The sequence below is a fragment of the Schistocerca serialis genome, chromosome 7 (genome assembly GCF_023864345.2).
Source record: "Schistocerca serialis cubense isolate TAMUIC-IGC-003099 chromosome 7, iqSchSeri2.2, whole genome shotgun sequence".
NCBI lineage: Eukaryota > Metazoa > Arthropoda > Insecta > Orthoptera > Acrididae > Schistocerca > Schistocerca serialis.
Genome location: NC_064644.1, coordinates 544,586,733 through 544,602,951, shown reverse-complemented (window position 1 = coordinate 544,602,951; position 16,219 = coordinate 544,586,733). Strand labels below are relative to the sequence as shown.

Below are 16,219 nucleotides of genomic sequence, written 5' to 3'. Positions count from 1 at the left end.
GGATGTCTTCCATTTGCAGTCCAATAACAATGACCAGGAAGAGTGTGTGAATTGATGGTACTCTATCATAATGCCCACCCCCAGTTAGACTGATGAAACACACATTACGGAAGTTGGGTTGGGAAGTCATTCTGCACCCATCATATTCACCTGATCTTGTACACTCAAATATTCACCCCCCCCCCCCCCCCCCCTCTCTCTCTCTCTCTCTCGAACATCTTTCAAGGATCTTCCTTTCCAGATGAAAATGCACACTGAACATGGCTCAACAAGTTCTTTGCCTCAAAACCATGTGATTTCTACAGCTGTGGAAGTGAAAAGTTACTCCTATGTTGACAGACTGTTGTAAATAGTGAAGGAGAGTATATTATTGATGATGACTAAATTCTCAATTGTGTGTATCTGTATTGTTATTAAACTTGTGGGGAAAATGCTAGATACTTATGCACTAACCCAGTATTTCCTTCTCATTTGCATCACACAAACAAGAGCACTACCTTTTCAAGTCTTTTTCCTTTCTATAGACGGTGAGATCCGTGAAATCTCTTGTTAAAACACAATGTGTTGAGGCCTCTCCCAGTTGTCCACTTGTTGCAGATCATAAACTACCATATACTTCCTCTTTATTGCTACATTTACAGCAGAAAATATGAGTTTTCAGGGCTCTTTTTGAAACATGAATAGTTTTGTTGCATTGAACTGTTTTTGATTTCATCGCCTTGTTACAGCATTACTGGACTTACGATTTTAGCATTGTCTGAGTTGAGCTGTGCAATGTCCATCTTATCTCTCCTACACAGAGCTGTTATTTTGTCATTGTCTCCTGTACTCAAATTTTTGCTTCTTATCTCTGGTGACACGCCTTCCCACTTCAGCTTGATAGTGCTATAACAGTCCATTCAATAAGTTAACAAAATATCTGTGGGTGTGTAAAAGGTCTCTTGTCAGGCAATATCCTTTACCCAAAAAAAGTTTTTACAGTGTCATTACAACAGCTTGAGGTACAGGAAGATATTTTTACTCTTCATCAAACTTTGTGTTGTCTCAGTATATATTGAAGTACAATATTACAGACACATATTTGAGTTCAGATAATTTGATTTTATGTCCGATCTGGTTCTTTTTAGCAGCATATGATTTACCCAGCTAACTGTTTTTATGAAAACAGAAATTCATCTGTGATAAGACATTTTGCAGGCCATATAACTTCTTATACTTTTTTTGTAGTAGTTTATGAAGTGTGGTCCAGTTGTTCCATTCAGGATTGGAATGATTTGATTACACATCTCATTGTTTGCAAAAACGTATAAGAATTCTTTCAGTTGACTGCATCTACAGGAGTACATTGTGTTTTCCATGAAGGGAACATCAATAATTTGGTTGCATGGTGCAAATTAATACAAGATTTGTGAAATTCAGAGTTGTAAAAATATATATTTCTTCACTTATTGGTCCTGCTGTTCTACACTGGAACTGCATTGATATGCATAGTTGTTAGTCTCTTCATCTAAAAAGTTGATCATTATTCCATCATTCAGGAAGAACTTGAAGATCTATATAAAACATAACCTTCCTCTGGCATTTCAAAGTGCAAGATCAGTGACCCGGTGAACAAAAAACAAGCTGGTGGTCTGACAAGCATAGGTACTTCAAGGCAATGCCACTGCCAGACCTGTGAAAGTTCCACAAGCTTTCAGAGCTGGAACTAAAATCTTCAAAGAGGTCTCAGATAGCCCATTTACAAACTGTGAAATATACCATCTCTGTCACATTCATCGTAAGTGGATGTATATCGTTAATCATTTTGTTGGTAACACTTTAGGTCCTGAGCAGCTGTGATGTGGAAATCTGTGCATAGAAGCTTCACAGTTTTTACAATATTTTCATTTTTAAATATATCTTAAAATGTTTACAGCATATTAATAATATTCACATTAATGAAGTATTTTGGTTTTAGTACTGAAAATGATTGGTTAATGTCTTGCTCTTGTATTAAAATGTTCTTTAATGAAGTAATCTCTTCATAACATTATTTTTGGAAAGAGAGAAATTGGCCAAAGGCATGTGCACATAATGCACAAAATATTAAGTGATGAAGTGTAAAGATTGGCTTGTGTACAGGTAGCACATTGAGAACCCTTCCTAAAGGTTTTCTACCTTGTATGATAAATGTTGACACATTGTAATTCAGTGTGTGTGATTTTGCACTCCCTACACTGGTAGCTTGTATCATTGTCACACATTTCATCAACTTCTTGCTTCTCTGAGTTTATGCTACTTACTGTCTGTATGGTCCTGAAAATACAATAGTATCTGACACATGATAAGCAGTTGTCCAGTTTTTGTTATAGTCTTCCATTGTCATTAATCTGCATATGCAAGTCTCTTTATCTAAGATGTTAACTAATCCTTCATCCAGGAAGAGCTTGAAGACGTATAAAACATAACTGATCAGTTTAATTTTGGATTAAACATTTTGATTCATATTCAAACAATGGAAAATCCAGGATGGAATAACAACAATATGCAAAGGATAGACTGCTTACTCACAACATAGAGGAGGTGTTGAGCTGGAATAGGCTCAGTGACCAAGAATACTAGAAATATTTCTGCCTTTGAACAAAGTCCTTCAGAAATAGAAAACCGAGATTCATCCACTGTCTCCAGGTGCTAAGGCACGGAGACAGTTGTCGTGTGTGTGTGTGTGTGTGTGTGTGTGTGTGTGTGTGTGTGTGTGTGTGTGTGTTTAGTTTTCTACTTCTGAAGAATGGCTTTGTCCGAAAACTGAAATATTTCTAGTGTTCTTTTTTATTGTGCATGTCTGTGACCCATTGCTTTCTCTATGTGGTGAGTACTAATCTATCCTTTACATATTAGTTTGTTTCTTATAAAAACACATTTTACCATGCAGGGCTCAAGCAATCACTGATCTGAAAGCCAGAGCATAATATGAAAAGAGGAAAAGACAGTTACTCATCTAAGCATAACTAGTTGATATTAATACTAATGAAATTAGGTGATAATAGTGTTGGCATGGATTACATTTTGAATTCACTTTCTCTAAACCATACCACCAGATTGACATCCCCCCCATACAAATTTGCAGTCAGGGTGCATGGGATAACAATGAGAGCGCTTCTACTGTCACATGAAATTGCACCCCAGACCATAACTCCAGGTGTAGAACCAATGTGTGTAGCATGCAGACAGGTTGGTTGCAGGGCTTCAGCTGGCTTCCTCCTAACCAACACATGGCCATCAGTGGCACTAAGGCAGAACCAGCTATCAGCAGAAAACACAACAGACCTCCACTCTGCCCCCCAGTGAGCTCTGCTTGATACTACTAGTCACACATGGTGATGGTTTGGGGTTAATGAAATGGATGCTGCAGAGTGTCTGGCTTGGAGCTGTCCTTGAAGTGACCAGTTTGTTGCATTTGCTGTGGTGCCAACTGCTACTCAATTGCTGATACAGGTGCAGTACAATGTAGCAGAGCCATATGCCAAACATGATGGTCTTACCTCTTGATAGTGCCACATGGGCCATGTGTCTTCTTGGGACCGTACATTTTCATGACTACCACTGCCAGAATTTGTGTGCAGTGGCTACATTCCTGCCAAGTCTTTCTGCAGCATTGCAGAGGGAACATACAGCTTCCCGTTGCCCTATTACACGACCTTGTTCAAACTCAGTGAGGTGTTGATAACTGCATCATTGTTGCCATAAGTGTATTGTTGACTAACATCAACTCACAGATCCAATCTCAAAGCTAACTAACACTTATTCATGACTGGTACAGTGTGTATTTAGAGCAAACCTGATTTCCACCACTCTTATGCAACTGGTGTAAAATTTGAAGAGACATCATATTTTAGATGTAGGAACTTTTGTTTATGTTACACAACTGCTTTTTGGTGTTGCGATATTTTTCCCATCGGTTTATATATAAATGAGAACAAAAACATGGTCCAAGGAGGTTGTATTCTTTTTATTATCTGTGCGATCAGCTAATTTCAACCTCAGGTCATTTCCAAGCGTACAATTGCTGGTACATATGGGGAGGAATATGTAATTGCTGGTATGTGTGGGGGAGGAATATGTCTTATTTTTGTGCATATGTCGTGCAACAAAAGCAATACTGTATTATACATAGTTATGACTGTTAGGTGACACATGCACAAAATGTCATCTCATAGCATCAGATCACATCTTTCTGTTTGTGTTGGATAATAGATGTAACCACTTTCAGTATTGTATTGTTTTTGTCCCACATATGGAGGTGAGGTGATAGGGAGTGGTTTTTGGGACTGCCATGTTGTGGTTCTGACAGATTATGCTCTTGAGAGAAAACCATTACAGTAACATACTCCTGAAATTTCGTGATGAAGTTAAGGAGGTTGTTGAGATGAAGCATTGTTTGAAGTTTTCTGTAGGAATGTTTTTGCTGTGTGACACCCAAGCTCGTTTTGCACAGGTCATACGTATGCTGCCTCTTTGGTTATTTAATTTTGTCTCAGCATCATTCAAAATCCAGTTCAGTTGTTTGTGAATTTGCTCACTTATTTAATTGAATGCACCTACAATAAGGTAACAAAAAATCCATCCTACCTCTTCCTTCAAATGAGATGGTGTTTTGTTCTTCACACTAGGTAGAGTGGAACTCTTCTCAATGTTCATTCTTGCTTCTCATGATTGGATGGTTTTCATGGTGATTTTATTTTCAGAGATGTAGCAGTAGAAATAATGAATTTCTCCTGTATTATTCTAGTTCAATACTTTATTATTTGAATCAATTGCTCCAGTAAATCAATAATTTGCTTCTGCTTATTGCAGTCTTGCCTGTTTGATCAGTTTTTTCCCCTTTATTATAATATATCCTTAATTTGATTCTTTTTGTATTGATTGTGGTAACCACTATATTTCTCTTACAGTTCTTGTGAAATAAATACTAACAAAGAGATAGAGGGGCTGCCCAGTACTTACCTCAGCTCAGTACAGCCGATAGTCACACAAAACAGAACAGAAAATTTACATTCCTGGCTTTCGGAACTTTGTTCCTTCATCAGGGAGGAGAGATGGGAAAAAAGGGAAGAAGGGAAAGTGGATTCAGTTACTCACAACCCAGGTTATGAAGCAACAGGGAAAGGTAAACAGGTAGGGTAGCAAGGATGGAGGCATGGTTGTCAGAGGGAAGCCAAAGATATTCTACTGTAAGTACTGTGCCAGCTTCAAACCAAAGAGGATGCATGCAGAAGGAAAGAGGTATATAGTATTAATATAAACACAACTATGCAGAATGAAAAGATGCGTGAATAGCTAAAGAGGAGAGGGAAAAAGAAGACTGAAGAGTAAATGGGAGTGAGGTTGGTTAACGTAGGTTCAGTCCAGGGGGATGGCGGGATGAAAGGATGTGTTGGAGTGCAAGTTCCCATCTCCGCAGTTCTGAGGGACTGGTGTTGGGTGAGAGAAGCCAAATGGCACGTACGTTGTAGCAGGTTCCCAGGTCCCTAGAATTATGTTGGACGGCATGCTCTGCTCCTGGGTATTGAACATCTCCTAGGTGGACAGTTCGTCTGTGCCCGTTCATGCGCTCAGCCAGTTTAGTTGTCGTCATACCGATGTAAAAGGCTGTGCAGTGCAGGCATGTCAGCTGATAAATGACGTGTTGTTTCACATGTGGCCCTGCCTTGAATTGTGTGTGTTTTACCAGTAGCAGGGGTGGAGTAGGTGGTTGTGGGGGGGATGCATAGGGCAGATTTTGCAGCGGGGTCGGTTACAGGGGTAGGAACCGCTGGGTAGAGGTGGTGGTCTGAGAATATTGTAGGGTTTGACAAGGATGTTACAGAGGTTAGGGGGGCGACGAAAGGCAACTCTGGGTGGTGTGGGGAGAATATTGTCAAGGGATGATCTCATTTCAGGGGTTGACTTGAGAAAGTCATATCCCTGGCGGAGTAATTTGTTGAGTATTCGAGGCCAGGATAATACTGGGTGACAAGGAGGATGCTTCTGTGTGGTCTGGGGGTAGGAACATTGTTTGTTGGACGGGGAGGAATTTATTGCTCGGGAGATCTGTTTGTGGACAAGGTCTGCAGGATAGTTGTAGGAGAGGAAAGCAGTGGTCAGGTTATTGGTGTAATTGTTGAGGGATTAGTCACTGAAACAGATACATTTGCCATGAATACCTAGGCTGTAGGGAAGGGAGCGTTTGATGTGGAATGGATGGCAGCTATCAAAGTGAAGGTACTGTTGTTTGTTTGTGGGTTTGATGTGGACAGAGTCGTGGATGTGAGCTTCAACGAGATGGTCAACATCCAGGAAGGTGGCTTGGGTTTTGGAGAAGGACCAGGTGAAATTCAGATTCGAAAAGGAGTTGAGGTTATGGAGGAAATTAAGAAGTGTTTCTTCACTATGAGTCCAGACCACAAAGATGTCAGCTATAAACCTATACCAGGCCAAGGGAAGCAGCTGTTGGGTCTTCAGGAAAGCCTCCTCCATGCAGCCCATGAAGAGGTTGGCATAGGACGGAACCATCCTGGTTCCCGTGGCTGTTCCCCTGATTTGTTTGTAGGTCTGGCCTTCAAAAGTGAGGTAATTATGGGTGAGGATGAAGTTGGTAAGTGTGATAAGGAACGAGGTTTTTGGAAGATATTCGGGTGGGCGTTGGGAGAGGTAGTATTCAAGGGCAGAGAGACCATGGGTATGTGGGATGTTTGTGTAAAGGGATGTAGCATCTATGGTGAGAAGAACAGTTTCAGGTGGGAGGGGAGTGGGAATGGATTTGAGGTGTTCTAGGAAGTGGTTTGTGTCTTTGATGTAGGATGGGAGTCTGCAGGTGATAGGTTGGAGGTGTTGGTCTACCAGAGCTGAGATACGTTTGTTGGGGCTTTGAAGCCTGCCACAATTGGACGGCCAGGATGGTTCTCTTTGTGGATTTTGGGTAATAGGTAGAAGCTAGGGGTACGTGGCTCAGGTGGAGTGAGTAGGTCTATGGAGGCCGTTGTGAGGCCTTGTGAGGGACCTTGGATTTTTAGGATTTTCTGCAGCTCAGTCTGGATGGAGGGAATGGGATCCTGGGTAACAGCTTTGTAGGTTGAGGTGTCGGAGAGTTGACGCAGGCCTTCTGCCACATACTCCACACAGTCAAGTACCACAGTTGTGGAGCCTTTATCCGCCGGGAGGATGACAATAGAGCAGTCTGTTTTCAGCTCCTTAATGGCACGGGATTCAGCTGGGGTGATGTTGGGGGTTGTCGGGATGTTCTTCAAGAAGGTGTGGGAGGTAACACTGGATGTGAGGAATTCCTGAAATGTCTGCAAAGGATGGTTTCGGGGGAGGGGAGGAGGATCCCTTTGGGAAGGTGGTCGGAACTGTTCTAGACAGGGTTCAACTCTGGGTTTAGTATTTGGGGGCTGTGTTCGGGTGGCAAAGTGATATTTCCAGTTGAGGTTCCAGGTGAATGAGAGGAGATCTTTAACCAGAGCAGTGTGGTTGAATTTAGGTGTGGGGCTAAAGGTTAAGCCTTTTGATAGACCAGATCTCTCTGGAGGAGAGGGATCTGGATGAGAGGTTTAGAACTGAATTGGGACTGGTGATATGTGGCATTTGACTGTGGTTATAGTTGAGATTTGGTCTGTGTGGGGTATGTGCTGGGATGGGGAGATTGAGTAGGGTGGCTAGGCTAGGTTTGTTGGCTATGAGGGAGGGGGGGGGGGGGTTGTTAAAGGTTGGTGTTTGTGAGGGATAGGGAGAGGGACCCCACTTCTTAGGTGTTGCACTAGCACTGTGGATAGTTTTTTCAGGTGGTGTGTGGCATGGAACTCAAGTTTACAGCTGGCTTCTAGGATGATGATCCTGAGTGTGTTCTCCAAGCAGGGCTGTGAGAGGTGGAGGACTTTGAAGAGAGAGAGGAGCTGTTGGGAGTGGTGGTTACACGAAGTAGTGTAGAGATTCAGGACAAGTTGGGTAAGGGCTACGGATTGAAGGTTCTGGAAGTCCAGGAGAGACTGGTGGAAGGAGGGATTGCACGCAGAGATGGGAACTTTCTGTTCTGTTCTGTTTCGTGTAACTATCGGCTGTACTGAGCTTAGTACTGGCCAGCCCCTCTCTCTCTTTGTTAGTATTTGTTTCACATCTGTCTTTGAGATTTTCCATTAATCATTTAGTTCTTGTGAAATATTTTTTTTATCATCATTGCCTTATGAGGAGGTTCAAACAAGACATAGCTTTTGATTTTTTGCTAGTTTCTCAGATTTTTACAAAGCTACACAGATTTTCTCACCATGACCACATCAAGGATATGGCAAAGCGGACACATTTACAAATATTCTGAAATATTATGGATCTAAATGGCATCTATCCTAACCATCCTTATTTTTTCAACTTGTACAAAGCCTTTGTATGTGAGCAGTAAAGGTGGTCTTCACAGTAGAGATTGTTTTATGTTGAATTTGATGACTAAATATACTTTTTTGGGAAAAAGTTCTAGCCTTTCCAATTTACCTATATTATGTGCTCAAAAATGGGAAGGCTTAGTCAACATTTTTAGTTCTGTAGTAAGATGGCTGGGCTACATTATTATATCCAGAAATATGAGCTATTATTGTTTAAGATATATGACTCACCTCCTTTTAGGAAGTGTTTCTACTTCTCAGAACTAAATTTCATTCTGTTGTTAGTCTGTAATACTATTTCTATTGTGGAATTCAGTTTATGTAATTGTTCTGCTTTGTAAATGCATATGAGAGAACTCTCAAATAATAATCATCTTCAGTGTTGCAGATGTCATCTTTATTGGTCCATACAAATGCAATGAATTCATTGCAGAATTCTCAGAAATCGAAAAGAAGGGGGGAATGGAAGTGTAAACTTTTTCCTCCTCTCTCTGCCCATGTCCTCCTCCACCCCTCCCTTTGTTTATCTCCTCCTCCTACCCCTCTTTCTCCATCTCCTCCTCCTGCCCCATCCCCCCTCTCTTTGTCCATTTCATTCTCCCCCTCCCCCCCTTCTGTCCAACTCCTCTTCTACCTCTCTCTGACTTTGAGCCTTGTTTATTGTTATTGCAAATGAAAAGTTGATTAGGAATTGAAGCTACTTAAAATTAATGGGTAATTGGTTGGGATCACTTGGTATACAGGGTAAAAGACCACTCGAGCTGTGAAAATATTTCGTGTGGTTGTAATCTGTGACTGGGCAGGATTATGAAGTTCCAGATGATTCAGATTCCACGCCTGTTTTCCGTAAAACCGACAGCGAGGAAGAAAATAAAACAGTACATCATTGTGTATACAATTTTTGGTTGAAATTATATATGAAGAGAGAGAATATATATTGTAGAAACAATTTGTCTAATGGTTTATACGCCCCACTACCACTGTTGAAACTGACTGTGAGTAAGAAAACAAATCAGCACATTTTTACAGCACAGTGTAGCATCTTCTTTCTCAGTCAATTTTAACAGAAAACATTTATATTGCTGTTTAAAAATGGAAAATCCACAATGGGCTCAGCAGCCTCAGACGGTGGTCATGTGTGTGGGTGTTACATGTGTTGCGCGTGTCTGTGCATGCGCGCGCATGCTTATGCGTGAATGTGCGGGCACTCGCTCACTGTTGTGCCTTTCTGCGACTTGCCATTCCACTGTATGGTGAGTAGCAACTATCCTTTCACATAGTTCCTTGCTGTTCAAAAATATATATAGCCTATGCTCATCTGAATGTTATAGAGCATCGTGTAAAACTTTGAAGTAAATCAGTCAAGGACTTCTTGAAATTTTTGTTAACAGTGTTAAAAAATGGTGTGTCTTTATGTAGTAATATAGATTAAGGCTTTGGAGAAAATATTGTGTGACTGTTACATTGCTCTATAAATATTTTAATGTCTCGCGCCATATAATACCATCTTTTGTGAACCTCTTCAGGAGGCCATTGCAGTTTCAGCATTCCGTTAGCAAAAAATGCTGTGGCAATAAAATATTTTCTTGCATCATGAATACTCCACCCTTAATTACCAGAAATAAAGGTATATATCACTCATCATTTTTACCTATGAAGAGTGAATTTACATGTCGTTTCAGTACTTAACATGTCTAGATAGAAATTTAAGAACTACGTCTCGAACTGCAAATGCATTTAATGGTGTTGAAATAATTTGAACCATAGTTTAATAGTGATACAAAGTAGGCTGAAACTGAAAATAACGAGGAAAAAGGTCTTAAACACAGGACTAGGATGCTAACAAATGGAAGTTGATTTAATGGAAAATGTTTGAAACCATGACTGTCAGGTTGAGGAAGAAAAACGGGCTACAGTTTAACACCTCAAGAGTGAGGTCATTAAAAACAGATCACAATTGTAATAGGATATTCTTGAAGAAGGAAATGAACCCTTCACACTGAGGAACTGTACTGTGGCAGTGGTTTGAAGGGATCTAGGGAAACTACATCAATCTACACAAAAGTTTGTTTGATGGTGAGTAGTTCTCACAACGTTTTAAGAGATGTGGAGGAGATCAGTGTGGAAGTAGTTGTTCTTCCAGTAACACAGTCAACACTTAGCAGAACCCTAAATGATTATAGCTTGAACAATTCACCATGATTTGGTGATGTACATTCAGCATTATAAAAACAGTGGGAAATATGAAAACCAAATGATGACAGAATTAAAAAATAAAAGCAGTAGACACACCATCAGATTTCCATAACTGTGTTATGCATGTATGTCAAATGTATGAGCAGATAATTGTCTGATTCGTTGAAATGATCACCTCATATTTGACATTTATAAATTAGTAATCTGAATAATGTAAAGAAATAAAAAAATGAAGTTTTACTAATTAGATGTTATTCTTCAGACAAGCTAAATGTTTTAGTGAAGGGATTCTGGTCTTTCATTTAGTAATGAAATAGATAATAAAATAACATTATGTAATTCAGAAGGCAGGAAAAATCTGAAAACAGAACAGGCTGGTATCTAGTCCCTGTCTACATCTACAGGGTGTCTGACTTAAGAGCTCTCAGGTACATTTTCTCTAGTGTTTCAGTAGATATTTACAATTTCGGTTTTACTTTGTGTAGCTGGAGTCAGCCCAAACATACAGTGCACAAGCTTTTCATGCGACATGCTGATTTGTTTCCCCGTTACAAACAAAATTATTTTTAAAGTGAAATTTTATGTCCCAATTTGATGTAGCGGTCCCAGATTAGTATAGTCTGATATTCATTTTATCAATATGTATTAACAGGGACAGTTAAATATGAAGAATAACCAGTACTCTAGCAATGGCAGCACTGCCCTGGCCCATGCTGACTGCTGCTGCCAAGTATCCAGCACTACTGAGTTGCTGCTGGATCACTGTTTATTCTTTGTGTTTCACTGTCTCTATTAATACATATCGATAAAACGAATATCGAACTAACTTGGGGGCATTCTATCAAATGGGCACGTAAAATTCCAATGTAAAAATAACTTTGTTTTTAATGGCAAGAAAACCAGCACTTCCTGTTGTCACTGATGAGTAGTAATTGTTTGGGCTGACTCCAGCTATGCAATACAAAAACAAAATTGCAAATATGTGCCAAAACATGAGAGAAGATGCACCTTATGACTCTCAGGAGAGACACCTGGTGTATAACTGCTCCACAGTTCTCACTTCAGTGCTTGTCAGTGGGTGCTTCAAACCACATTTAGCACTTGGGAAAAACAGACACTTAAATCCTTCTGCGGAAGCTCTGACTTCTCATTTTACTACAATGGTAATTTCTCCATATGTGGGTGGGAGTTGACAAAATATTTCCAAATTCAGACGACAAAGTGGGTGACTGAAACTATGTGAAAAGATCTCTTCACAGTGAAAAGCACTTTAGCCTTAATGCTTGCCACCCAAATTCGCATATCATATCTAGGACACTCTTTCCCCTTTTACATGATAATACCAAAAGAAGCTGCCCTTCTTGGAACTTTTTCAGCGTCCTCTGTCAATCCGACATGGTAAGGACCATACCATGCAGCAGTACTCCAGAACAAGACTGACATGCATAATGTGTAAGCAGTCCCTATAGTAGATGTGTTACATATTCTATGAATTGTCCTAATAAAATGCAGTTTTCAGTTTGCCTTCTGTTTCGTGTTTCCAATTTTAATTGTTCTTAACTGTAATCCTTATGTATTTAGTTGAAAGAACAAATTTAAATCTGTGTGACTTACCATGTAACCAATATTTAATAGGTATCTTTTAGTACTTGTGTGGAGGACCTATGAGGAGGGGGAAAACATAAAACAAAACAAAACAACTGAATTATGTTTCTGGATCTGCTGAAATCCTTTGAGGTGATATGTGGAATAACACATTTAGACTCCCAAAGAGGATTGGGAAGATGTACACAATTTAGTAAGTTACTAGAACTAAGGATCAATGAAAGCCGAAAGTTACATATATGATGCAAATTGTGGAAGTTGAGTTTACTATGTACACTCATTGCTATTTCAATTACGACAAAGTAGCAATGAATGATGTAAAAGAAAATATAAAAATAATTATGCTGTATGTCCTTCTGGGTCAAAGTAAGGAAATATTCTTAACAAAGAATTTTGGTTGCTGTTAAATGAAAAGAAAGCGAAGGGGATGACAGTAATGTAAAGCAAAATTTCAGTTTGCCAAACATCTAACTTCATGACGACACTACAGAAAACGGAAAAACTAGGTAGCAAAGTTACATATGTGACACACTATAGCGGATTTTATTTTGTGAACTATATGTAATGACTTTTTCAGTGACTTTATAGAAGTGGATTAAACAGTATGAAATTCCTAGGAATTATCAAGATGGCAAAAGGGGTGGTGGGAGGAACAAGCATGAGAGAAGCCATAGGTAAAGCAAGATTCCTCTAATGAAACACATGTACTAGTATCGAATATGGTCATAGGACAAAAATATCATCTAAGGCATATTGAAGCAAAGTGTGGACTATTCGAAAACTGGAGAACTAAAGAGCAATTTTTTTTTAACTTTGGTAGAGAAGCCCTTTTGGATTAGGATAATGACATTATAAAATCAAAAGAGAAATGAAAACAGCTGTGACACTACCTGCAAGACTCGGATAATTGTTCTACTTGAATGTTTTGATCTACTATATTTAGAAGTCAGTCCTCTCACGAACTGAAATTTTTCTAGGGAGTAGTAAACCTGTATCCCTGAGTACCATTTAATGGGAATCACGGGAAGCATATAAAATTATTGCTTCTTCATCTGAATGGGTAGAGTTTGTCTAGTATATTTAGTTTGAAAGTCATACATTATTCCACATAGCGTTCTATCTCGTATAAATGGTAAGCTTTGTTCTTGTTAATCTTAAAAATCTGGATGAACAATTGTTCTGTGAAAACGCATTTCTGTAGTATGATCCTCACATAGACAGAAAAGATTTTTAATCAAATTCTGATTAACTAACTGTCTTGCATGAGTTGTTTCATTGAGGATGGGCATTACTCACTTTCTGTACATTCAGAAAGTGAGAAGGGGCAAAACAGGAGTTTATTGTTCAACCTGAAGACAGTTAGAAACATTACATGGATTTAACTTCCATAGATGACTACCAACTGTAGTGCACTTCCTATGTGGAAAGTGCTATTTGAATGTGCAGTATTAGACATTTTCGTTCAATACAGTACCACTCTGTTGACTATCTCTAACACTCCCCTCTCCTTTCTCCCTCTCGTGTAACTCAAAATTTTTAATGAAAGAAAGCAAATCTCTCGTATTATTCAGAAATATTCATATCTCATTCACAAAATTTATATTCCTGTGATAACTGAAGATATTGTGCATAAAATCTGTTCTTTCATTCCATCCCTTCAATCTTTCCAGCAATAGTGGTAATTTATGAGAGAGGATTTCAGTATTGTAAGAAAAGCAAAATCAGATAAAATAATATACAAATAAATAACTTGATGCTTGTATTTTTTTGTCATTAGCTTAATCATTGGTCATTAATAGTTTGCCTTATCACCCTGTAGCATAATAGGGTAAAACGGCAGTAAGAGGTGTTTCTGTTGTGTGGTGCAAATCATTCACACGGCTTAAGAGCTCCCCTCTCCCCACCTTTCGCCACATCTGCAATATTCTATAGGCACCCTAGATTCCACATCATCTTGATTAGGTAAGAAGCCAGTGTACTTCGCAAATATTGATCCATTTTTCTTACTACAGTGTCCTGCTTTCCTCCTCGTGCTGTAGAGGGGGAAAAGACAGTTACTATTATCATCATCCTCATCGTGTTACAGGACATTGATGTTAACTTATGTAAAGATATATATCCCTTCCATGCTTGAAAATGATATATATCTTTGAATTGAAAATTTTTAATCATAATAGTTACATACATGATTGTATTTTCAGGTATATCCTCCAGATCAGCCAATGGTGTTCAATCCCCAGAATCCCAATGCACCTCCTATTTATCCCTGTGGAACATGCCACAAGGAAGTCCATGACAACGACCAAGCAATTTTGTGTGAATCGGGTTGTAACTTCTGGTTTCATAGGTAAGTGACTGACTCAACATTTTTATAACTTGGAAAACTCTTACCAATAGCAAATTGAAGCTTAACTGTGACCATCTCTTACAATTAACTTAATGCCAGTGACCACCCTGCTTCCAAACAAGACAGTAGTATAAAGTCTTTATGAATGAGAAATAAATATTGTTAGAGCTATATTTTGGACTGGGACTATATTTTGTGATTATATCTTGTCTGTACTTCGCAGGGTTTGCACAGGTTTGACTGAAACTGCCTACCAACTCCTGACAGCAGAAGTTTATGCTGAGTGGGTTTGTGACAAGTGCTTAACTTCCAAAAACATACCACTAGTGAAATTCAAACCGTAACAGACATCAGCAACAATTTGAGTTTCCTGCCTGCAAATGCTATTTGCCACCTAGGTTCTTTTTTGTTTTAAAAAAAGTTTGAATGAGAGTGTGCATTGTGCTCTGTATGGTTGAAAAACTATTGAAGACACAAAAGTAATTGTAATCCATTCATTCTTTCCCTTTATGTCTGTGACTTTTGAATATATTTTCCTGTTAATACTTAACAAACAGTGCTTTTGACAAGTGTGTTGTTTTTATTTCTTAGCTTTTAGGCAGCTAACAAGTTTTTTACTAAGTGACAACACAATCAAATTGGTGACTATTTGTATGTATAATGAAATTGTGTTCACATTACATTACACTTTGTTTTGCAGAATTGGTAAAAATACTTGACTGTTTTTGATATATATATTTTGAGATAATTTTTGTACATACAATGATGAATGGTTGGACTCTTTGTGAAATAAGGTTTGTTTCTTCTTCCTATGTAAGATAAATGAGTGGAAGAGTCTCCTTGAAAATGAGGTCACAGAGAAAGTTTTAAGTTTGTAACTTGGTCAATACTAAGCAGCGTATAATTCTGTATGATCTTGTATAAAATTATGAAAATATCATCATACTTAAAAACATTTACCTGAGTATGTGAAACTGAAATGAAAGAAGTGCATAGTTTATTTTTTATCATGTGAATAAAATATATTAGCAATAAATTTGTTATACTTTAAAAATGGTTTTATTGCCTTTTTTGTTGCATGTAAACAAATCAGGTACTATCCAAAACAGGAAATTTTCTCATTATTTCTTGAACTGCTTTATTAAATTTAACACTTCATTCCATGTGAACAAAAACACAAGACTTCGCCATTCCTGTTCCAACTTTGTGTTTTTGCAGCTGAAGGTAATGGAATGAGTCAAAGACAGATGGAACTTTACGTCATTCAGTCATTGATGTTGGTGGTGCTCTCTTTTCTCAAGTTCCTGTAATCTGAATGTATTAGTCAGACAACGGACTGCCTGAGTCTTCGTTGAACGGATATCTCCTTCTTTTCCATTTTCCTCCGCATAGACATTTTGTGATATCTGTGGCCGATTGAGAATTGGAACGTTGTTGCAAGTCACTTTCAGACCTGTAAACATTAATAACTGCTAGAAACAAAAATGTAAAAATTGAGAGTAGAATGTGTTAAAATGTGAAGAAGACTGACCCTAGTAAGGAACTGTAATTAAACTATAATGAAAATTCAGAACAGGTAATAATTAAGTTGGAAGACTCTAGCCACGTTCTGAGAAATGAGGAGTGAGATAAAAGTGACAGTAGTAAAAATACAGTCATTTACTGTTTCATGAGTAAATGC

General features: G+C 38.6%; 1 protein-coding gene across 2 annotated transcripts in view; it reads left to right on the top strand.

Moving 5' to 3' along the window:
• The window catches only part of LOC126412283 (protein pygopus), a 77,883-nt gene extending 62,309 nt beyond the window's left edge, over positions 1-15,574 (top strand). For both annotated transcript variants that reach the window (XM_050081796.1, XM_050081794.1), the window contains exons 6-7: positions 14,393-14,538; positions 14,762-15,574. In XM_050081796.1, coding sequence (XP_049937753.1) covers positions 14,393-14,538; positions 14,762-14,882 — 267 coding nt within the window. In that variant the 3' untranslated portion in view covers positions 14,883-15,574. The remainder of the gene's footprint in view (positions 1-14,392; positions 14,539-14,761) is intronic.
• Positions 15,575-16,219: the final 645 nt, after the last annotated feature.